This window comes from Saccharomyces kudriavzevii (genome assembly GCF_947243775.1).
Source record: "Saccharomyces kudriavzevii IFO 1802 strain IFO1802 genome assembly, chromosome: 9".
Taxonomy (NCBI): domain Eukaryota; kingdom Fungi; phylum Ascomycota; class Saccharomycetes; order Saccharomycetales; family Saccharomycetaceae; genus Saccharomyces; species Saccharomyces kudriavzevii.
In genome coordinates, this window is record NC_079280.1 from 295,995 (window position 1) to 318,326 (window position 22,332).

The 22,332-nt window shown below is 42.6% G+C and overlaps 12 protein-coding genes across 12 annotated transcripts; 6 read left to right on the top strand and 6 right to left on the bottom strand.

Moving 5' to 3' along the window:
* Positions 1-2,421: 2,421 nt before the first annotated feature.
* On the top strand, positions 2,422-3,414 carry SKDI09G1340 (uncharacterized protein; the record flags this gene model as incomplete). The annotated part of the gene is made up of 1 exon (XM_056228749.1): positions 2,422-3,414. One exon carries the CDS (start codon positions 2,422-2,424, stop codon positions 3,412-3,414), a length of 993 nt encoding a protein of 330 aa, XP_056088439.1.
* Positions 3,415-3,996: 582 nt separating this feature from the next.
* On the bottom strand, positions 3,997-4,422 carry EMC5 (Emc5p; the record flags this gene model as incomplete). The annotated part of the gene is made up of 1 exon (XM_056228750.1): positions 3,997-4,422. The coding sequence occupies one exon, from the start codon at positions 4,420-4,422 to the stop codon at positions 3,997-3,999; it is 426 nt and encodes a 141-aa protein (XP_056088440.1).
* A 325-nt stretch (positions 4,423-4,747) lies between these two features.
* Positions 4,748-8,209, bottom strand: IRR1 (cohesin subunit IRR1; the record flags this gene model as incomplete). Its single annotated transcript, XM_056228751.1, has 1 exon — positions 4,748-8,209. The coding sequence occupies one exon, from the start codon at positions 8,207-8,209 to the stop codon at positions 4,748-4,750; it is 3,462 nt and encodes a 1,153-aa protein (XP_056088441.1).
* Positions 8,210-8,871: 662 nt separating this feature from the next.
* ATG45 (Atg45p) lies at positions 8,872-9,441 on the bottom strand (the record flags this gene model as incomplete). The annotated part of the gene is made up of 1 exon (XM_056228752.1): positions 8,872-9,441. The coding sequence occupies one exon, from the start codon at positions 9,439-9,441 to the stop codon at positions 8,872-8,874; it is 570 nt and encodes a 189-aa protein (XP_056088442.1).
* A 220-nt stretch (positions 9,442-9,661) lies between these two features.
* YKE4 (Zn(2+) transporter YKE4) lies at positions 9,662-10,696 on the bottom strand (the record flags this gene model as incomplete). Its single annotated transcript, XM_056228753.1, has 1 exon — positions 9,662-10,696. One exon carries the CDS (start codon positions 10,694-10,696, stop codon positions 9,662-9,664), a length of 1,035 nt encoding a protein of 344 aa, XP_056088443.1.
* Positions 10,697-11,408: 712 nt separating this feature from the next.
* On the top strand, positions 11,409-12,704 carry TIM44 (protein translocase subunit TIM44; the record flags this gene model as incomplete). The annotated part of the gene is made up of 1 exon (XM_056228754.1): positions 11,409-12,704. The coding sequence occupies one exon, from the start codon at positions 11,409-11,411 to the stop codon at positions 12,702-12,704; it is 1,296 nt and encodes a 431-aa protein (XP_056088444.1).
* Positions 12,705-13,157: 453 nt separating this feature from the next.
* On the top strand, positions 13,158-14,114 carry RPB3 (DNA-directed RNA polymerase II core subunit RPB3; the record flags this gene model as incomplete). The annotated part of the gene is made up of 1 exon (XM_056228755.1): positions 13,158-14,114. The coding sequence occupies one exon, from the start codon at positions 13,158-13,160 to the stop codon at positions 14,112-14,114; it is 957 nt and encodes a 318-aa protein (XP_056088445.1).
* A 145-nt stretch (positions 14,115-14,259) lies between these two features.
* Positions 14,260-15,045, bottom strand: HIS6 (1-(5-phosphoribosyl)-5- ((5-phosphoribosylamino)methylideneamino)imidazole-4-carboxamide isomerase HIS6; the record flags this gene model as incomplete). The annotated part of the gene is made up of 1 exon (XM_056228756.1): positions 14,260-15,045. The coding sequence occupies one exon, from the start codon at positions 15,043-15,045 to the stop codon at positions 14,260-14,262; it is 786 nt and encodes a 261-aa protein (XP_056088446.1).
* Positions 15,046-15,337: 292 nt separating this feature from the next.
* FAF1 (Faf1p) lies at positions 15,338-16,378 on the top strand (the record flags this gene model as incomplete). The annotated part of the gene is made up of 1 exon (XM_056228757.1): positions 15,338-16,378. One exon carries the CDS (start codon positions 15,338-15,340, stop codon positions 16,376-16,378), a length of 1,041 nt encoding a protein of 346 aa, XP_056088447.1.
* Positions 16,379-17,033: 655 nt separating this feature from the next.
* Positions 17,034-18,163, top strand: RPL2B (60S ribosomal protein uL2; the record flags this gene model as incomplete). The annotated part of the gene is made up of 2 exons (XM_056228758.1): positions 17,034-17,037; positions 17,403-18,163. The coding sequence occupies 2 exons, from the start codon at positions 17,034-17,036 to the stop codon at positions 18,161-18,163; spliced, it is 765 nt and encodes a 254-aa protein (XP_056088448.1).
* Positions 18,164-18,412: 249 nt separating this feature from the next.
* VID28 (glucose-induced degradation complex subunit VID28) lies at positions 18,413-21,184 on the bottom strand (the record flags this gene model as incomplete). The annotated part of the gene is made up of 1 exon (XM_056228760.1): positions 18,413-21,184. One exon carries the CDS (start codon positions 21,182-21,184, stop codon positions 18,413-18,415), a length of 2,772 nt encoding a protein of 923 aa, XP_056088449.1.
* A 476-nt stretch (positions 21,185-21,660) lies between these two features.
* SNL1 (Snl1p) lies at positions 21,661-22,137 on the top strand (the record flags this gene model as incomplete). The annotated part of the gene is made up of 1 exon (XM_056228761.1): positions 21,661-22,137. The coding sequence occupies one exon, from the start codon at positions 21,661-21,663 to the stop codon at positions 22,135-22,137; it is 477 nt and encodes a 158-aa protein (XP_056088450.1).
* Between the last annotated feature and the right edge of the window lie 195 nt (positions 22,138-22,332).

A 22,332-nucleotide genomic window follows, 5' to 3' on the forward strand; every position in this document is an offset into this window, starting at 1 on the left:
CAGCATATATAAGGATATGAGTCATTGCATTGAAACTTTAGTAAATGGTCTCATACAATTATATTGGTCATTTTTTAGTATGACCAATCGGCGTGTGTTTTATATATGAACTAAAACTAAAATTAAAACTAAATTTAAAATGCGATGGGCCTTGAATTTGTTTCATTTATTGAAAACAGTCACTCATAACCTGCCAAGAGTTCGAACCTTTCTCCTTCGGACATGGAAGAGCCCACCGGTTGTATTTCGAGAATGAAAGCTCAGATATTAGCCTAATGTCTAAGTTAAACGAGCCCCCATTATCTAGGTGAATACAGAAAGCTGTTTTTTGGTGGTTGTGTTCACTGTCAAGTGCTTTTAGGGCAGCACATTTCAAGCTGTCAGCAGAAGCCTGTGTGTCACAGTTGGCCGATCCTTGTTTCCAAGTAGAAATGAAGATAGACCAATCAACAGCAGGATCTATTCTCACATGGTCTAACTCGTAACCTAGACATTCAGTCTTATCCTTCTTCGTAGCCTCTTTAATCCCATCAATGATATCGCTGACAACGTGTAGACATTACCACCAAAGTCGAAAGCAGGAACAGCGAAGTCATAGGCGTTACGGAAACCGGAAACGTTTATACGCATATTTTCTTCTTACAGAATGTCTCATATTTTGTGTCACGTTTGAAAGTCCATATGATGTTTCGTTTGCAGTATTGTTGTCCCATTCGACAGGAATATGGTACGTAGCTATGTCTATAGTTATAATTCCTTTGTCATCTACGTGGTAATCCACGTACTGGCATGGTTCATTAACACAGGAAACATCGCTACTATCACGCTTTAATACTGTCGCGTTACCTGTTGGTGAGTTGTTTGTCCCAGCTAGATCATTTAACCACTCATTGAAAGTGACGGGGTACATAGAACCTTTATCAGCAATCTATAAAAAATCCCAATAGTTACCTCACTATTCCCCAATATCATGGTCCACCACTCTATATAAATAATTTAACTGAGCTGCACTAATTGGAAGTGCTATGGTAACCCAGCGTGTCCCTGGATAAAAAGACTCGCCTTAAGGCACGCAAACTCAATAGAAACTGCCAACACAATAAAGTTTGCTTTCATTTAATCGGAAAACCTTGTAATTTTGGCCACGTCAATATACCAGAGAAAGCACACGCTAAAAAACCCGAAGGTTATTTATCTAGAACCTACATCGTTCGAGGATGAAGGTCTGCATCAAAAAGGTGCTGAGTGGTGTGGGAAAAGAAATAACATTGACAATGCAAGGGCAGCCGTTGCGGCTGCCAATGTGTCGGTAGTCACTGAGTCGCACACCCATCGGTGTGCTGGGTAGTCAAAATGTTCTTCAAGTGTGCAGTACTTTGGCTGCTGTTGCATCTGCAACTACGAGCTGCAAATCAGTTATAAATTGCTTGTTTAAGATGAATATATTACGTATTGGTGACGCAAAGGGAACTTTTTATTAGCAGCAGCCGTGGTTATTAGTACACCCACTGGATGGGCTTACGGTAATACGGACTCACTTTATTCACCTGAAAGATTTAACACATGGCAAGCTATTGTGACAGTACTGCTTCACATAACCTTATGATTAAGAGCCATGCGCGCTACCGATTCCGCCAGCAAGGCCCTTTTATTTGATGATTTTCACGGATAACGCAGGTGACTGTTTTTTGTTTTTTTTTGACACATCGCGCAAGCTATTGTTCAAAGTTATTTGTCATGCATCAACTTGAAAATCGTATAGTTGTAACCATTAATGGCGTAGATGACAAGTACTTCTCAGCAATAATGTCGCGACAAGTGAGTTTACCATCGTTTGGATAAGAAACCATGGTGACATTCTAAGACATTTATAGGGACAATAACATATACGTAGTGTTTGTCTCAGGACGAAGAGTGCTTACCGGCGTTCGGACAGTAGACGCAGATGAAGTTAAAGACCTATTAACTGAACCTTGACTTGCAACTTATATATAGGCGACCTCCCGAGTTTGTTATCATGTTGAACATATTCGACATGCTCAATCGGCGTGTGCCTTTTATACTTCTCTTACACAGTACAAGTCAGATCTGCTTTCATTCTTAATAGATACTACCATCTCACAACACCAAGAACAAATCATGATCCGCCGCTTCAGATATCTGGGTTGAATTAAACGCATCAACTGCTACGATGGTTCAGCATGCTACCCCGAATGTTTTTATGGACTGAGAAAACTCAACAAGAAAAATGTAGAATACCAAATGCAAGAAACAATTCAGCGAACTACAATTGCAATAAATTTACCCTTCCAAATGGAATACGCTCGAGACCTAGCCTGAATAATATAACAGGGATACACGAATCATAGCACAAGCCCCTACTTAGCTAAGCAGAATTGTCTCACCTTACAGTTTTCACGAATGGAGCCTCTTATCAACGCAAATGGCGAGCACCGCTGCATCCAAGAAACATTGGGCGCTGCATCAAAGTCGATAGCTAGATCGGTGGGAAGTTATGTGGAGCAGACCATTTGCATTGCGCTCCCGATTGCAATATTAGTGTATGCTTGCCTGCCGCAATCCAAGAGATTTGAAGGCATGTCACCGCAGCTAAAGGTTATACTTCTTCCTTCTATTGTTTACTCGACTGTTTTTGACGGCAGCCTCCCTTTTCGTCAACCTACGTGGTTACAAATCATCAATAGTTTCCTTGCGGTGGGCAGTAGCCTAAAGATTGTCTTCTACCTGTTTAAGAGGTCTACAGGACGTTCATCCGCTAAATTTTGTATGGCCACATTAGCGGTTGCTCTAGTCGCTGCAACGATCAATGTGATTATCAATGTGATTATCAACTATACAACCCCACCAAGTAATCAGTCTACTATATTGCACAGTGTTCTGTTATATATAAATGACGTCCGCGATGCAACCCGACCAACTAGACAAACTAGTATATCGCAGACTGTTGTTTTAGTGTTAAGTGACATTGCAATCCATACAGCAGAGGGCGTGTGTTGCGGCTGGTTCGTTGGTCGGTGGTTTAGGCTCATATCTGGAGATACTGCCGGTGTAGCCAGTATTGTTTCGTTATTAGTGGCCTTAGTTGCTGCGTTAATTAATGGGAGGGTTAATGGGGATGATTATTTTCGGATACTTAATTCAAGTAATGTCCGACCAGCTATTGCATTCGGATCATTTCATCTGTGCGAGCGTGCTCTGAGTAGTTTATTTCCCTGTGCGCTTGTCGGTTGGAACAGCGGGGTCATAAGAGGTCGTGCGCTTATTGTATTTCTTATTGTCTCGATAGCAACTTTCTGTGCTTCAACGTACGCCATGGTTTGTGCTATTGACGATGCTCGATCTCGGTTAAACACACAAAAATTACCAGCAATTGAAAACTCGACCAATGTATAGTGTGATCTCACATCAGCTTTCTACACTAATAATTAGGAAAGGAGCGAATATATAATTTATATTGTATAATTGCATGCACCGTTTTGATACTCGAAAACGTCGAGTGTGGCTACATGCAAGGAGACGACAGCTGTTGAAACCATTCAAGCATTTCTCCTAGCGAAGACACGTTTGATAAACGCGCTGGTTCATGTAACGCTTCACCGGCAATATGAGAGTCACTCAGCAATAGCTTCAGTTACTGTTCCAGGGATCATAAAATACCTCATCAACAGTGATGAGACACTAAGCAATCACCTGGATCAAACAGACAGGCTGCGTTCGATGAATGATGTTATTTCAATACTTGAAGTGAAGATGTATTGAGTTATTTAGCCGTGGCGTCTTGGCTATCCCGGAAAGGCCTGCGACGAGTTAGAACAAAACTGTCGTTCTGGCTAGGTGATTTCTATATTTTTATGCAATTGCAACGCTCAAGGTGATTGGCCTCTGTATTTATGCTCAAAATCTAACTAATAATCAAGTTTGACCTTAATATATACGTCTATATACGTAGGTCTCTGGTTCTGTGCAGAACGCTACTCATTTTTCCTTTTTTTCATTATTAGAAGCCCATTCTCTGGATAGTTTCCTCTTTGCGTGTATATCAACGAAACTTGGGCTAAAAATGATGTCACCGTTAGGGTTGCTTCCTACCAGGTTATCCACATTAGTGGCTTTATTCAATGCGATTTCCTTCAGATAGTTCCCTTGGGATATTATCATCCCATGGTCACTATGAATTGGCAGATATTGCAACTTCTCGAATGAAGTGAATACTGCAAGAACAAACAGTAGCAATCCCGCATACGTTTCATACTTGATATCCCTAGGTAACTTACTCCAAAAAAAATGAGAACTTTTAAGTGAGTCAAGTTTCAATAAATGATGGAATTCATAGCTCGAGAAACCAGAGTGAAATAATACCAATGAAGAGACTGCATAAAGAAACTTGGAGACAAATGTCATTATTTTGGTGATTTCTTTTCCTTCTTTCTGAATGGGGGCTTTCTCAAGATCGCTTTTTTCCCTGTTCAATTGGAATGCATGAGAACTATTTTATTCTGAATTGAAACAGATTTTTCTGGACTATCATTTATTTCGCGAGCTTTTCAAATAATACAGGCATTTGAGAGACAATTGAGTGAGCCTCAAATAACAGCATGTTCGGTCTCTTGAAACATTAATGATAACTTAGGAAAGCATTAATGAAGCTATATATGTAAATAAGGAGTAGGTGATACATCTATGAATGACTACTAAAGAGCAGCAAATTGCATGCATGTTCGTTTTCTTATTCTTGAGTGATCGCATCGCTGTTATCTATAGCATCTACCATGGTAGGATGTTCTTCGATTGGTTCTAGTGCCTGGTTACCTTGTTGGCTTTCTTCAATAGGGTCTAGATCATTTGTCATTAGAATATCTGAATCGCTCTTTTCAATATTTGCATGATCGCTCCCCCTTTCGCTGTTTGGCTGTATTGGGGGACTTCTTCCCCTCTGTGTTTGGTTTGGCTTTGCCTTTTGCACGCTCTTCTTATTAGGCTCTGGACCTTCCATTATCGTATCGTCTAAAATCTTGTTGAACAATGAACCGAGTTTTTCTTTATTCAACGCCATACGTGAAGCAAACCGTTCATCTAAGATGTGCAACTTCATTAATCCCTTCAATTTGACTGTGAACAAGAGAAATTCTGTTTCGATATCTTTGAAAAATCCAGTCTCTGGCAGGTCACTTAGATTGGCATCTTCATCGGTCACTCTCTCTAATTGGACATCAAGTTGTTTGGCGTAAAGACTCTCTAAATATAGAAATATCTGCAAAAGTACTTTGCATGCATTATCGTGAAGATAGAATGGAAACTGTTCTCTCATACTATATTTCCATGATGTGGCATCTGTGGGTAACTTCAGCTCGAATACTTTGATAGCAACGATTATATCCATTAACGATGTGGAAGCTGACCATTTTAAATAAAACAAGTCGTTAATGTTGTCAGCGTTTTCGCTTATAGCGGCCAAGGAAATAACCAGTGTGTTCAAACGGCCTATTATAGCAGCTATAGGTTTCCAAACAGATCTAAAGTTTTTCGGAGTTGAGGCTTCGTGATCGGTTACCTTCTCTAATATTCCTTTCCATTTTTCCAAATTCCATGTCGCTAACAGCACTAATATCTTGAAATTTGTTTCTTGAATGGTATTATCATCAAAATTTTGGACCATTATAGTAATACGTGAAACAAAATTATTCAGAAATAGTTGCAGTAACTCTTCGTCAACCTCAATCGGGTATTCTCTGCCAAGAATCGTCAATTTATTGATGTAGAGTTCGTATAAAGAACAAGTTAAATCACCGTAATCATCCCTCGAATTATTTGGATCCATTTTTTCCAGTAAAAATTTCTTTAAATGGACATTCAATGTGCTTATTTGATTTAATAATTTTTCTTGCAATTCCTTTTTTTCAAAAAGGTGAATATGGTGGATAAACTTGGCAAAAATATCGTATTTCAAATCAACTCTTGGATCCCCAATTGTAGAGTCCATAAATACTTTGATAATTTTGTCTGTAATTTTTCTTAATTCTGTCTCATAGCCTATGGATATCCAATCATCTAGGGAAAACGTGATGAAACTTTCCAAAAGCGGACACAAAATATCAGCCGATTGGATAGGTGTGGCATTCAACAAATCGTGGAACAAAGGTAGAACTATTTCTTTAACATTGCCCTTGGTTTGAATCTTTGGGTTGTTGGCACCTGCGCACAAGCCATGGAATACGTTGAGATATAGAATAGTGCTATTTCTGTCTGTGGGGAACAATGGAGTGATGTCTAATTCTTCGTCGTCCTCGTCATCATCATTGTTGTTATCGCTCGAGTTTTGTAGCGTCTGAATTAAATCATTAGATTCAGTATCGGAAATCAAGAGCTTGCAAATTGTTTCCAAATGAGATGAAATGTATGGAGACAAAAACTCTGCTGCCTGTGTCAGCATACGAATCTTAGTTCTTGAGTCAACTTCAGCGGAATCCTTTAAATGATAGATCAGAGAGTTACTTAAAATCTTCATGAAGATACCCACTTGCACAACTGGACCGACTGGCAGCCCATCGACTTCTTCGGGCAGGTCGTCATGGTTCTTGGTGAATTCCTCGAATTTTTCATTTATTACTCTTGCTAAGAACTTTGCCACGGTGGATAGAAATTTGGATCTCTTATTGAATGAGGACGTTTTAAACGGATCAAATTCCTCATCAAACATTAGGCTGGAAATGATCAGGATTTCAGAATCATCCAAATAGCCCAATGATGACGCCTCCGTTAGCACTTGGATACTATGGATTCTGACATCAAGATTAACATCGTGGATTGCGACCTCCAGAATCTTAGCTTTGAAGCGTTCAAACACCTGACGAATAGCGGAATTGTCCGTAGATTTGCTGTTATGGTTCTGAATGATCAGATGCGGTAAAATCTTGGCCACTTGTAACCTGACTGATACAGAGCTATCGCTGAGTAACCAACCAAAATATTTCAAAAATGTGACCTTGAGGAAATATTCGGGATAATTTTTAATCCAAACGGATAGATGCAGCATGGATTCAGAACGAATCGAATCAGATACATCCTTATATCTGTGAACAAAACACAATTTGACAATATTATCAATAATGCTTTCGATAACCACTTTGCTACCTTGAGCTTCGGCAATGGTGCTTTCTAACTTCTCTAAAGTCTTCTTGTTAGGCCTCTTTTTCTTTTCTTCGAGTGACAGCTGTCTAGTCAGTTTTGCCAAGTAGTTTTTTTCCAAATCAACCGCTTGTCGAGTCAAGTAGTCCTGGAAAAGATATAATGTCAGTGTTGAGATGTATCTGAAGCATCTAATCTTACAAACGGAAAAGGAAGACAGCCAAGTCAACAGATCCAAGACCAGATTACCGGTGACTATTTGGGTATCATCTTCCTCCGACTCCACGTACAGCAACTGTAGATCATTAGCAACCTCCAGCAGTTTAGTCATAAATTCCACGAAATTTTGGTAAAGGGGCCCCATTTTGAAATTTTTCCTCTTTTTATTCTCCTTACTTATTAAAAGGTAGAACTCGTTCAGTTTTTGCCTTTGGAAAAGCAGCTGGACCTCACCTATGGTTTCGTTTGAAGATTCATTACTGTGGACGTCATGGTCCTCGACGCGGGCAACGGAGCCACAACAATTCAACAGCAGATTGATGAACTCTTGCAAGAACTGATCTCTATTTTCAGTATATGTTTCTAACCACTCTCGAAGCAGCTCTTCAATGGAAACGTCCTCCGAAGTGGATAGTATCTCGAATAACTCTGTAGGATGGAAATCCTTGGCAATTTCTAAGTATTGCTCCTGGTCTTTTTTAGAGCGATGGTAAACCGGAGCATGGGATGCCGCTGATTTCTGATTAGGCGCAGGTTCCTTTCTCTGTCTTTTACTACCAGCATTTGATGCTGATTTGGACTTCCTCTTTCTCGATTTGCTTTTCACGGCGGCAGCATCCACATAGTCATCGTCATCTTGGTCTTCATGGCCGCCCTCACTGCTGCTCTCCTCGCTTTCATCATCATCATCTTCTTCTTCTTCTTCTTCTTCACGTTGCACTTTGGCAGTGACCTTATCAGTCTTTACGTGTTGCACGCTGGCATTCTGCTCGTCATCGGAATTTTCCTCCTCGGTAACCTGGGACTTGGTTCTTATTCTAGTAGAACGACGCACGGTAGACATGCTTCCTTCGAGTTCTAGTTTCCTGGTCAATGGACCCTTTCAGTCGACCTTTCAAGCTATGCCTCTTCCGTCAATATATAGGAGAGGAACTGAAAAGATGCACGTTGTTTACGCGTCACGCGTCGCGTCGCCGTTTGAGATGAGAGTAATAGCGATTATGTGGCCAAGAGAGTAACGCTTTTGCTTATTGCACGGTATTGATCAGAAGCCACACCACTAGGAAGCTGATTAGTGCCTCCTTGGTCTTGCTTTATCTCTCTGGTAACGACAGGGCACTTCCTTTGTTACCAAAAAAAAGTGCGCTTTGATGGGAAAGGACCGTCAAATAGCTAAGGCAGAACTCACTCAACCAGACAAGCGTAGCCACAGTTGTTTCAAATATGCCCACAACGCTGCCTTTTTTGTTGTAGGAATCTCTCGTTGCTCTGTAGCTGGTGAGCAGTAACCACGCCAGGTTCTTGAGTGGTGTCTCTCTGAACAAGTGCTCACCTCGGCGGCTAGCAGTGATGATAACCCCACGAGGTGAGTTGTTTCCCCAGTGGTAAAAGTGAAAAATATAACTCTATTAAAATATGTATATCTAAACCATAGCCAGATAGAGGGAAGAAAAGAAATTTGAAAAATATATTGTGTCATAGAAGAAACATGTCTAAGAAGGCCGTCTATTTGTTCCAGTACGTCTTGACTTTCTTGGCAATACACATCAGCCCATTTAAAGACTCTTTCCGGCTGTTGAAGGCCTGGTGGAAATCACACTGGATGGTAGCATCCAGGTTCTCGTCCTCCATGTCCGAGTTCCAGTACACTATCTCCTCTGTGCTGCTTAGGTCGCTGTGCGACGACAAATTTACATAATCGTTCAGCGAGTCCTCTTCCGGCTTCCATTTGACAGTGCTGGCCCGCACACGTGGCGATAGAGGTATATCCATGAGTTGGCTGGCCTCGTTGTCCTTGAAGTGCAGGACGTTGTTGGTGTACCCTGATTTGTCCGTCACGGTATCGAAGTAGTTAAGGGTGACCCATTTCTTATCGTTTATCACCACTTTGAACATCGTGCTACGCTGACCGTTTCTTCTGGGTATCTGAACCTTGTAGTTTTGTGCGCTGCTGTCGTACTGCAAAACATAGTCTGCGTGTCTCCAGTTATCGAATTCTCCAGTGACGACTAGTTTATCTCCCTCGGAGCAGCCCTTGATCACGTCTTCGGGGATGACAAGCAAAAAACTGGACATCTTGGAACTAACTGTGCGCCTCTAAATGGATCAATACTGTTCTCCTCTTGTTTTCACATTCTTTTTTTTCTCTTTGGGTCAGAGATACTGTTTGATCTGATCTGGTTATCGCCTGTTTTTGCCTTTACTGTAATCCGGGGAAGTGTCGGTATATATCAGATAATAAGGATATTAACTACAAAATACGGAGAGGGTACATACTAGGCGACATGGACATCTGTCAATGCTCGTCCAAGTGCGCCATAACGGCAAATCCTACAAAAATGGAGGCCAGCTGCAATATCCACCGCTTGAACTCCCGACACTTGCCATGAGGGGTGGAACGCTGCAAAATCTGCGGTACGACGCTGGTGGTGGCGATGTAGATGAGGCCACCGGCAGTAAATGGCAACATGAGCTCAGAAACGCCAGCCGATGCGGATGCTGAATCGTGGCCGGGGTTCCCGATTTCGTTGATCCAGCAACCGATGGCCGTGCCAACGACGGCACCGAATGTGGTCACCGCCTGGGCCCTTATAGCTTGTTGGAACGTAAACCCGCTGGAAAGCAGGACAGCGAAGTCGCCCAGCTCGTGAGGGATCTCGTGGAAAGTAACGGCTATGCTCGTCACTATGCCGACTTGTGTGGAGCTGTAGAACGACGACGCCAGCGCTATGCCGTCTGTGATGTGGTGGGCGATGCCCGATATGACGTTCAAATACGCAGACATGTTGAAGCCCTTCTTCTTCTTCTCTGGGTCCTGATTCTGGTGAGCGTGGCTGTGGGAGTGAGAGTGCATGCCACTGTCGTCGCTGGAGGCTCCGGATAGTATCCGCATCGTCTTGTCCAGGAACAGGAAGCAGATAAACCCCAGAAATATAGCAGCCCCGACTGTCGTGACATCGCCTGCACCGCTGAGGCTCTCGGGAATGACATGCAATAAGACATCGCCCAGTAGTGTCCCCAGAGAGAACGAGACCAGCATGGGCAGTGTCACGCTGGCAGGATCGTTTCTGCGCAGTCCGGGGACCAACAGCACGAAGAGGCACGGCATGACCTGTATGATCAGGATGGCCAATAAGGCGTTATAGCGGGGTCCCAGGACAAACACCTTGTCCTGCAGAAAGTGGACCAGCGAGTAAAAGACGGATTCTTGCTTCAAAATCACAGCGCCTTGCGCCTGATCATGAGCATGAGCATGATTGTGATGCAGGCCGTGTGCCAATGCTGCGGGGGCAGTGCCCAGCAGATAGAAGCAAAGCTGGAACGCCTTCATGATTTCTATCGTTCCTGCTCTGTTCCTATTCCTTGCCAATCACTTTTTCACCTTTTGAATTTTTTCTTTTTTCACAGAGTTTTTCAATGTGTGCCATGCCATTCATTGCATAGAAACCAAGAAGTTGGAAAAACACATACAGAAGCGACTAAATGCAAGACACGTGTGCACTGTGTTGTTTCGGGTGTAGCGAGGGGGGATGTAGCATGATCGCACACCAGTGCCCCTATATATCAGCTTGTACATTATATACTTTTTTTCATACGCTTCCCTGAAGTCCCGTCATTGCGCCATAGCATAAACTTGAACGGAAAGAAAAGGTGGAAAAAACATGCATAACTAGCCCCACCAACCTCAATCCAACCTAAATCAAGAAAGCCACAATGCACCGCTTGGAGTGTAAGCTCGAAAACCCGGATTTCTTGCTGTTGTGACCGCCAGTAGCGACAATACCGCAGAAACCCACGCCGTGTTGCCCGGCCGGGCTGTTTTTTTCTCTTTCTTTTTCGCCCACTGGAAAGTCTCAGACATATATTGGGAAAAGACTACTAGTTGAGTAGCATTGGCTTCGGAAGTGTGTTTGCAGCAGTAACTATCAGTAAGCACCGCAAGACACGCAAAGTTGAGCATAAGAGGGAAGAACCGTGCTTATAGTGTTTCCTCGTTTTTTCCAGTACTTTTTCGGCCAACACAGCGACTGCTATTTCAATTCATGTACAGATCCACTCTTATTAAGACATCCGCTGCGGGCACTAGGACGGCAGCCGCAGGGTACAGGTCGCAGGACGCTGGGCTCCTCGTAGCTCGAGTACTATTCTCCACTTCTGCCACCCGTGCGCAGGGCGGAAATCCTCGATCGCCACTTCAGATCTTCCGTGACACATTCAAGAAGGAATGGGAGAAGTCCCAGGAACTGCAGGAGAACATAAAAACCCTGCAGGACGCCTCCGGGAAGCTGGGCGAGTCAGAGGCATACAAAAAGGCCAGAGAGGCCTACCTGAGGGCTCAGAGAGGCTCCACGATCGTGGGGAAGACGTTGAAGAAGACCGGTGAGACCATGGAACACATAGCCACTAAGGCCTGGGAGTCTGAACTCGGTAAGAACACAAGAAAGGCAGCTTCCGCCACGGCGAAAAGACTGGACGAGAGCTTCGAGCCCGTCAGGCAGACTAAGATTTACAAGGAGGTCTCCGAAGTCATCGACGATGGCGAGAGTTCCCGGTACGGCGGGTTCATCACCAAGGAGCAAAGAAGGCTCAAGCGTGAGAAGGACCTGGCCTCTGGGAAAAGACACAGGGCGGTCAAAAGCAATGATGAGGCTGGCACGGCGGTGGTCGCTACAAACATCGAGTCCAAGGAATCGTTCGGCAAGAAGGTGGAGGATTTCAGGGAAAAGACCGCGATGGGCCGTTCCATACAGTCTCTTAAGAACAGGTTGTGGGACGAAAGTGAAAACCCCCTGATCGTGATCATGAGGAAAGTAACCAACAAAGTGGGCGGGTTCTTTGCGGAGACGGAATCGTCCCGTGTTCACAGCCAGTTCAAGTTGATGGACCCCACTTTTTCGAACGAAAGCTTCACCAGGCACTTGAGAGACTACATCGTTCCGGAGATCCTCGAAGCGTATGTGAAAGCAGACGTCAAAGTCTTGAAGAAATGGTTTAGTGAGGCGCCCTACAACGTTTATGCCGCTCAACAGAAAATTTTCAGAGAACAAGACGTATATGCGGATGGCCGTATCCTGGACATCAGGGGCGTCGAGATCGTGAGTGCAAAGCTGTTGGCTCCTCAAGACATTCCAGTCCTGGTGGTCGGGTGTAGGGCACAAGAAATCAACCTTTACAGGAAAAGGAAGACCGGCGAGATCGCCGCCGGTAACGAAGCCAACATCTTGATGAGCTCGTACGCCATGGTTTTCACCAGAGACCCGGAGCAAATCGATGATGACGAAACAGAGGGCTGGAAGATCCTGGAGTTTGTTCGCGGCGGGTCTAGACAGTTTACCTGATTGGTTCTCACATACCTTTCTGTTTCCTGCTTTCTTTTCTTCTCCCTCCTATTCCGCTTGTAAATAACTCTGTTATGTTTCACCGCCTACCCCCCTCCCCCACACTCCTTTTTCTTTCCGTAATACTGCATCAAATGGGAAGAGAGAGAAAATGAAACCACAACAACGATCATACCGGAACATACAACACGATATACCATATATAGTTTCGTCTGTACCAATAGTACCATAACTAATACTTCTTAACGTCGCAATTCGTTCACAACGATACGGTTTGGCTCTTCGGCAAAGCAAAAGTGGAAAAAAATGAAAAATAAGTTAAAATGACCTGGAAAATTGAGGCAGTCTGTACGTGTGTGGAAGTGGGTTGTGTTGGTGTGTGGAAAGAGGAAGCCAGCGTTACATTGAACGAAAAGGCCACCCTATCAGACCGGAAGAACTAAAACAAGAACAATGAGTGAAGAAGGTCCTCAGGTGAAAATAAGAGAAGCGAGTAAAGATGGCGTGGATTTTATACTATCGAACGTGGATTTGGCCATGGCCAATTCTCTCCGTAGGGTCATGATAGCAGAGATTCCCACTCTAGCCATCGATTCAGTCGAAGTGGAAACAAATACCACGGTGCTGGCCGATGAATTCATCGCACACAGACTAGGTTTAATACCTCTCCAAAGTATGGATATCGAACAACTAGAATACAGTCGTGATTGTTTTTGTGAAGATCACTGCGACAAATGTTCTGTGGTGTTGACATTGCAGGCTTTTGGAGAAAGTGAAAGTACTACAAACGTTTACAGCAAGGACTTGGTCATTGTATCCAACCTCATGGGGCGTAACATTGGGCATCCCATCATACAGGATAAGGAAGGTAACGGTGTTCTTATCTGTAAATTGAGAAAGGGTCAGGAGTTGAAATTAACATGCGTGGCTAAAAAGGGTATAGCCAAAGAACACGCCAAGTGGGGTCCAGCGGCGGCTATAGAGTTCGAATACGATCCTTGGAATAAACTCAAACACACCGATTATTGGTACGAACAAGATTCTGCCAAGGAATGGCCTCAGTCCAAAAATTGTGAGTACGAAGACCCTCCAAACGAAGGAGATCCCTTCGATTATAAGGCTGAGGCAGATACATTTTACATGAACGTGGAGTCCGTAGGGTCCATTCCCGTCGATCAAGTTGTTGTAAGAGGTATCGATACCTTACAGAAAAAAGTCGCTTCAATATTATTAGCTTTGACACAGATGGATCAGGATAAAGTTAATTTTGCATCAGGTGATAACAACGCGGCTCCAAATATGCTGGGCACCAACGAAGACGTGGTTATGACCGGCGCTGAACAAGATCCTTATTCCAATGCATCTCAAATGGGTAATACTGGATCAAGTGGGTACGACAATGCTTGGTGATCTCTGAGTGTGGGTGTATAAGAGGGGCAAACAATCAAGCAAACGAACCAGAAAAAACCTTATATGCATGTATGTATCATTATAATTAGTATTATAAGTATTATAATCTAAAGTACGAGGCAACTAAGAAAAAAAAGAAACAGGCCTAACTTTGCGCTTCATTCCATTTACAGCAATCCTCAAATTTGACCAAATTGCCGCCAAATATATCCAGAGAACTACCAAATGTCAAATCCACCTTGCCATGACTTAGTTCATCGACCAATTTCAAATCATCAATACTTTTGGCCCCACCGGCATAGACGATTTTCAAGTCGTCATAATTCTTGGTCCACTCATATAATTTAGAGACCAATTGTTCATCAATACCACCACACAAACCTTCAACGTCAGCAGCGTGAATCAGAAACTCGTTCGTATACTCCCTCAGTTCTTCGAACGTTTTCGCATTGAGCTCCAGATCAGTTAGAGTTTGCCATTTGTTCATAGCGACAATCCAATGGCCATCTTGCGTTTTCCTACAACTTAAATCCACAACAATGCGGTCCTTCCCGCATAGCTCTGTCAACGCTTCCAATCGCTTAAATTGAAAATGGCCCTCTTTTGTAAATAGCCAGCTAGTGACAATCACTTTACTCGCATATTGTAGCCACTCCAAACAGTTGGCATCGTTAATTCCTCCGCCCACTTGTAGAAACCGTGGTGATTCTTGGAGGGCCTCGCGTGCAGCGTCGTCATTGTTGGGCCCCAGCTTGATAACATGGCATCCTTGAACGTTGTAATCTTTATAAAGTTTAGCGTAATACGAAGAGGGCTGTTGTGATACAAAATTCGTTTTTGGAACGTCCTCCTCTTTGCTAGTCAGCGTACCACCGACGATTTGTTTAACTTCCCCATTGTGTAGATCTATGCAGCCAATAAACCTTGTCATCCTATTATTAATGTTTTGATCCTCGCTATGTACCCTTCTGAGGCGTTCTGCCGCTACCTAATCGAGAATTCCTGGAGCACTTTTGATAGTCTTGTCTGCTGAATACGGCTCAATCTTGGCAATGGACCCTGTGCTGAATTTTTCAGCATTCGTCCCATGCGACCGTGGAAATGCGACTCCTTTTATTTCCGTTCCTGAAAATTTTTTGAGCGATGAGATGAGCTAGATTAATAGTGGCAGAAAGGATTATGATGAAACGCAGAGCACAAACGAGGCAAAAAGCTGTTGAAAGATGAAGAGCGATGATGAGGAGTACATAAAACAAATGGAACTACAAAGGAAAGCCTTTGAAAGCCAATTCGGATCCTTAGAATCCATGGGGTTCGAAGATAAAACAAAAAATATACAAACTGAGGCGGATGTCAGTTCCTCTTCAGGGAGTGAGAGTGGCAGTTCAAACGATGCTAGTGATTCTGACAATGGTAGCGGAGAAGGCTCGTCCTTTTCTGAGGTAGATGATAATGATGAAGGCGACGGGGGTAATGGACAGGTCTCCAAGCCAAAACCTCAACCAAAAGTCATTAAATTTAGTGGGCCTAGTGACGTTTATATCCCCCCAAGCAAGAAAACACAAAAAATGCTAAGAAGTGGTAAAACCTTATCTCAAATTAACAAAAAAATAGAAGGTACCCAAGTCAAGGAGGAAAAAGAAGATGAGACCTTGGAAGCGGAAAACTTGCAAAACGACTTACAGTTGCAGCAGTTTCTGAGGGAGTCGCACCTATTGAGCGCCTTCAGCAACGGTGGAAGTGGCTCTGCGGAAAGTGGTGTTTCGTTGACTTTACAAAGTATGAGTGGCGGAAACGACGATGGAATAGCATACCAAGATGAACAAGTAATTGGGAAGGCTAGATCGCGCACGCTAGAAATGAGACTAAGTAGGCTATCGAGAGTAAATGGGCACCAGGAAAAAATAAACAAACTGGAAAAAGTACCCATGCATATTAGACAAGGAATGATCGACAAGCACGTCAAAAGGATCAAGAAATACGAGCACGAAGCCGCCGAAGGTGGGATTGTTTTATCAAAAGTGAAAAAGGGACAATTCAGGAAAATCGAATCGACGTACAAGAAGGACATCGAGAGGCGTATTGGCGGAAGTATAAAAGCCAGGGATAAAGAAAAGGCTACCAGAAGGGAGCGTGGGTTGAAGATTAGCAGCGTGGGCAGGTCCACGAGGAACGGGCTGATTGTATCCAAAAGAGACTTTGCTCGTATCAGCGGGAGCGACAAGAGTGATAAATCCAGCCGCAAAAAGAAATCCCGTCGCTAAATCAGTAACGACTTCCGGCAATGCATAAATTGCTCGCCGCAGAACCGTCCGGGTTTCTATTGCCTAAATAGATTATAGATTAAAACGTACAAGTGTCTTATTTTTTTTCCTTATCCCCCTTTCTTCTTTTGGAGAAACCAGAGAGGGACTTATCCTGTCCATATAATTGAAGATGACAGCAAAGGTAATCTAAATTTCAGTTTTTTCCAATGGATATGTCCGTGGACTAACATCTGTACACCGGGATGGAAATCTTGATAATGAGCGTTTTTGAAAACCCAAGCAATTCCATTTTGATTTTTTTTATTTTTCCCAGTAAAATGTAACTTTTAACCGCCTCGGTCCCATTAAGGAAAAAAATGACTCTTCATAGGAGTAGGCAGAGGGGTGAGAGATCTCCCAGCCTGGCCAGTAGTGCAGAAGATGTCACTTACCGGCGGAGCGTTCTCTTCCTGAACGGAGAGGCTTTCCTCCCAGGCAGAAACTTTCCAGGCGGACTCCGCCCCGGAAACTAATAGGCCTGCAGCATAGTGTAGTTGGAATATTCTTTCATACTTGACAAAAGTAGATGTAGATAATTTATAAGAGTGTATTGTTATTATCGAATCTTCTATTTACAGCACAAGGCACCAAGAAACCACAAAGTTATTGAACAATGGGTATGTTAATATCATGATACGCGATTATGGCAGATACAAGGAAAGGATTATTTTAAGAATTAGATGCTTTTGAATTGGCTCACTTCATTTCCAACTCTCCTATACACTACTAGAGCATCACAATAGCAAAGGATTGCCATGACTTTCGCAAGGATGGTCACCGCTCCTATGTCAGGATTTTTTGAACGATATTGAGTCCACACAGGAATGAACGATTTATTGGATTTTGGTGACTAGTATAATACTGGCTGTTAAATATGGATAAAGCTTTGAATTTAGTCTTTTATTTTGTCATCTCCCGAAAAATGCAAAACTCCAGAAAATTTTTACTAACAGGATTAAAATTTTTTATTTCATTTTCACAGGTAGAGTTATTCGTAACCAAAGAAAGGGTGCTGGTTCTATCTTCACCTCGCACACCAGATTAAGACAAGGTGCTGCCAAGTTGAGAACTTTGGATTATGCCGAACGTCACGGTTACATCCGTGGTATCGTTAAGCAAATTGTCCACGACTCCGGTAGAGGTGCTCCATTGGCCAAGGTTGTTTTCCGTGACCCATACAAGTACAGATTACGTGAAGAAATCTTCATCGCTAACGAAGGTGTCCACACTGGTCAATTCATCTACGCCGGTAAGAAGGCTTCCTTGAACGTCGGTAACGTCTTGCCATTGGGTTCCGTCCCAGAAGGTACCATTGTTTCCAACGTTGAAGAAAAACCAGGTGACAGAGGTGCTCTAGCCAGAGCTTCTGGTAACTACGTTATCATCATCGGTCACAACCCAGATGAAAACAAAACTAGAGTCAGATTACCATCCGGTGCCAAGAAGGTCATTTCTTCTGACGCTAGAGGTGTCATCGGTGTCATTGCCGGTGGTGGTAGAGTTGACAAACCATTGTTGAAGGCTGGTCGTGCTTTCCACAAGTACAGATTGAAGAGAAACTCCTGGCCAAAGACTCGTGGTGTTGCCATGAATCCAGTTGATCATCCTCACGGTGGTGGTAACCATCAACATATTGGTAAGGCCTCTACTATTTCTAGAGGTGCCGTTTCTGGTCAAAAGGCTGGTTTGATTGCTGCCAGAAGAACCGGTTTACTACGTGGTTCTCAAAAGACCCAAGATTAATCTTTTTAATTTTGGTTTCTTCCTTCTGTCATATTATTTTATCAATTTTCTTTAAATATTATATAATTTAATCCGAAACGTTCCTTATAAAGTGGTATTCCCATGCGTGCTTTAGTGCAACCTCCGCGCCGTTCCTCCCAATCGCACAGATATATTCGCAAAACATGAGTAGTTATGGATGCTTCAATGATAAACAGTATATAAAGACTATATCATATTGATTAGAGAAGCTGCAAAAAAATTTGGCGTTTACTTAACTTTCAGAAGCAAGTCCATATGATATAGCAACGTTCTTGCCTTTTCTCTAACAGATAATGACTCGTCAGTGATATTTTTTTTGACCAAGTCGTATAATCCTACCTCTACGAGTTTTCTACATCTTTCCACCGTAGCACGTGTCACTTGTACATTAGACGTGCTACCTTTTGCAGCGGGAGTACGGACAAATTCATCACCGTCGTCATCGTCTTCATCATCTTCATTGTCGTCATCTTCACCATCATTGGCATTACTACTGCTGTCATCGCCATCTGGCTCATCGAAATACTTCCCCCTAGAGTATCCACCGGCAACAGGTTCGTTATACCCTATAGTGACCGCGGATTGTGGGTTTTCTGTATCACTCGGTGAGTGCCCTGGTTCCAGACCATTTTCAATCGCGTATTGGGTATAATGTGAAACTGATGAATTCCAAAGTAAGTTATTAAGTATCCATAAACATGCTAACTTCAAATTGTTGTCGTTCCCGTAACGTGAACTATCGATTGTAGTTTCTATCAATATTTCACTCATAATGTTCAATATTTCGTCTTGTTCGATCACTAATTGCTTTTTGTTCTCGTTTACTGCTGCTAGATTGACAATTATGTATAACACACCTTCCATTGCCTTCTTTTGTTGGGTATCCAATGGATTCAATAACCTCATTTTCTTTGCTAAAAATTCAAAGAGATACGTGGAACCGATGCTAATTTTACTGCCGGTTTGGGGATCAATCTTGTATTCTACATCTTTGAATTTTTCTAATAGGATATTTACGATTTTCCTCGAATTACAGGTCAAGTTTCTAAGCAGCTGGAAACACTGGGCTTGTACTGCCCAACATGGATCATTAATAAAATCTAAAACCAACGCCATTGGGATTTTCGCCAAAAGTTGAAACTTCTCTTCGTTCTGGCAGTTGTACATTAAATGCCTTAATACCCATAACGAGTTTGCCTTTACTTCGTGTACTGGTATACCTTCCAAAGCAATTTTTCTTTCATCTTCGCTACTGTCCCAAGCTTTTTTTGAATTGAACAATGGATCACCTAATACTTTTTCGATTATATCTATTATACCGTTTCTCAGCATGAATGATTGCAAATTAGAGAATTCCACCACAAAATTACAAATGCTGCCCAATGTAATGCCCATAATTTTGACTTCCGGTTTTATGAAATCTTGTCCTGCAAAATAGCATTCCTTAGTTAAAGTATACGTTTTACTCAATATTTGTAATAGTAGTTGTGCTATTTTATTTCTTTTCAAAGTTGTCCTAAGCGCTGAGACACTTCTTGAGAACGATTTCAACAACGACAACCAAGCAGATACAAATTCGTGATCATATATGGGAGGCAAGCTCATAGAATGCGTTTCAATAACGGTTTCCCTTATCTCATCTTTCAAAGATATAAAATCCTGTATCAAAGTGATATGGGATTCCAATCCGTACTCTAGGTGATTCAACAACAAAGTGTCATTCAGTAATAACAGACGGTATTTTTCATCCGATGCTGCAAAGGACGCACAGAGTTTGATAAATTTTGTGGTTGTCCTCAAAGTAGACTCATTTTGTTGTGGCAAAGAGAGACACTGGGCGAAACGGGATAGAATACAAAATATAACGTTTGTATGGGCTAATGTGGTGAGCACAGGGTTATTCATTGGAGTGATCTCGTTATACAGTACGACCAACGAATCCAGTATATCAAATGGATCAAACCACCAAGGCAATGGATCATAGTTGAACGATTCAACCAGGTATGGCAGTATTTTCTCTAGGGTACGCGAATCCTCCCATTTTTTATCCTCCGTAAAATATGGTTGCAATAGGAATTTCAAGGAAACGCATCTAATGTTGACATCGTCACTCTTCAGGAGGCCCAAAACAAACATTTTGAATGTCAAATCATTCCGTAACTTCTTATCGTCTGGTATCACATAGTGGTACCTTAAATAAAGCAGCAAGCCCAATGATAATAGGCCAGAGTCGTACATGTTTGAAATATTAATTTTCTTAGGAATTGCGCGGGTGCAGTCAACACCTTTATTATCAAATGGATCGTTCTTGACGCTGGATGGCGACGCTGGCCTGGAAACTTTTAGTCTTACTATATACTTGAGGCTTATTTGGCCCAGGTATTTTTCAGAGGTGTTAACTATTATCTGTTCAAGGGCATTAGCCATACTAAAATCTTGATACTGGGAAATTTCCGTCACTTCTCTTTCTTGCTTTATGGGCCTGGTCTGGTTAAAATCGCCATCACTTTGCTCGTCCACGAGTAAAAACAACTTTAATAATTCAATTATGGTGGCTACTTCATCTGTATTGCATTTGCCTCTCAAAAATCTGTGGTTGACTAAGTGGATGAAACCATTTTTAAGGTATTGTAGCTCTGGAAACACGCAGTTGGGATAAACTTCCGCACACAGATTTAAAAGTTTGATGTACTTATAATTGGTCAATGAACTATTTTGCGTAAAGCTTCTTGCCAGAGTGATGGACTTGTAGATCGCAGGCACAATATCAAGATAAGATGTGCCTACCATGTCTCTTTGCTGCGGTTCTAGGTGTAGGATTATATATAGCAGATCTAACTTCGCATTCTTCAAAGCTATGCTGTTGTCTGGCTCAATGGACACCAAATACTGAAAAATCTGGGACTTCGGAGCAAAAAAGTAGTCTACTTTAGCCAGCTGATCACCCACCAGGGCATTACTGATATTCTTGAGATTATCTAGGGAGTAGGAGACCGTCATAGGAAAGATACGGTATATTATCAACCAAAGACGAGGTACAACAGTGGAAAGATGCTGCAATTTCCCGCCATGAAGACCTTTTTCCCAAGGCCTGAGTATGTAATGATCCCTATTGAACCTATTATAGCTTAATCAATAGTTCGCGCCCCTTCATTCCAATCACTTCCAACGGACGTACTGCATAAGCTCAGGGTCCCATACAATGACGAAACCATTTTGATTAGCATAAACTCAATTGGAAGACACACGCCTAGTGAGCTCCTTCTGGACCTTCACAAAGGCGTGATTGAAGGGTTTTTTAGATGCAAGCGGTCCCACATATCCAACTTAGCATTCTTTCAGCTATTTGTTTGCTTGATAATGAAAAAATTACCGCGAGATGACTTAAGCAGTGAAAAAAAGATGAAAATCAACACCTCAATGCTGCCTTTTTATTGCAAGAGGTGGCGGCAGAAGGGCGATTGCATAACTTGATAATGTCATCTACCATGGTGGAAGACTGGAAAAGCAAGTTGAGCAAAACTAGCACCTCGACGTACGTCGTGTTGGCCGTGATTGCGGTCGTATTTTTGATTACAGCCAGAAGACCCAAGAGCAGCAAGGGAAAGAGCGGTAAGGGGAGCTCGAATAAGAGCAAAAAGACCAAGAGCCAGTTCGAAAAGGCACCAGTTCCCTTGACCTTGGAGGAACAAATTGACAACGTGTCCTTGAGGTACAACAACGAGCTGAGAGGTCGTAGCTCGGATCTCATAAATAGGTTTAATGCGGAGGATGAAAAGGATATTTACGAGCGCAACTACTGTAACGAGATGCTCTTAAAGCTCTTGATTGAACTGGATGGCATTGACCTGATCAACGTGGACGAGTCCTTGAGAAAGTCATTGAAGAATAAAAGGAAAGCTGTCATCAAGCAAATCCAGGGTATGTTGAAAAGCTTAGACTCTCTTAAGTAAAAGGTGTATTTTTAGTTTATAAATAACGACTTTTGCCATACTACTAGGCAGAGCACATTCCGGTACATGTCTATTACGTTCTATCTGTTTGCGGTCCATTGTGCCTTTTTTTTACTCCAGCGACATCATACTGAAACATGGCCATGTAATTACCAGAAAAGGAAATTACATGGCGAGTGTCACATAATAGTAATA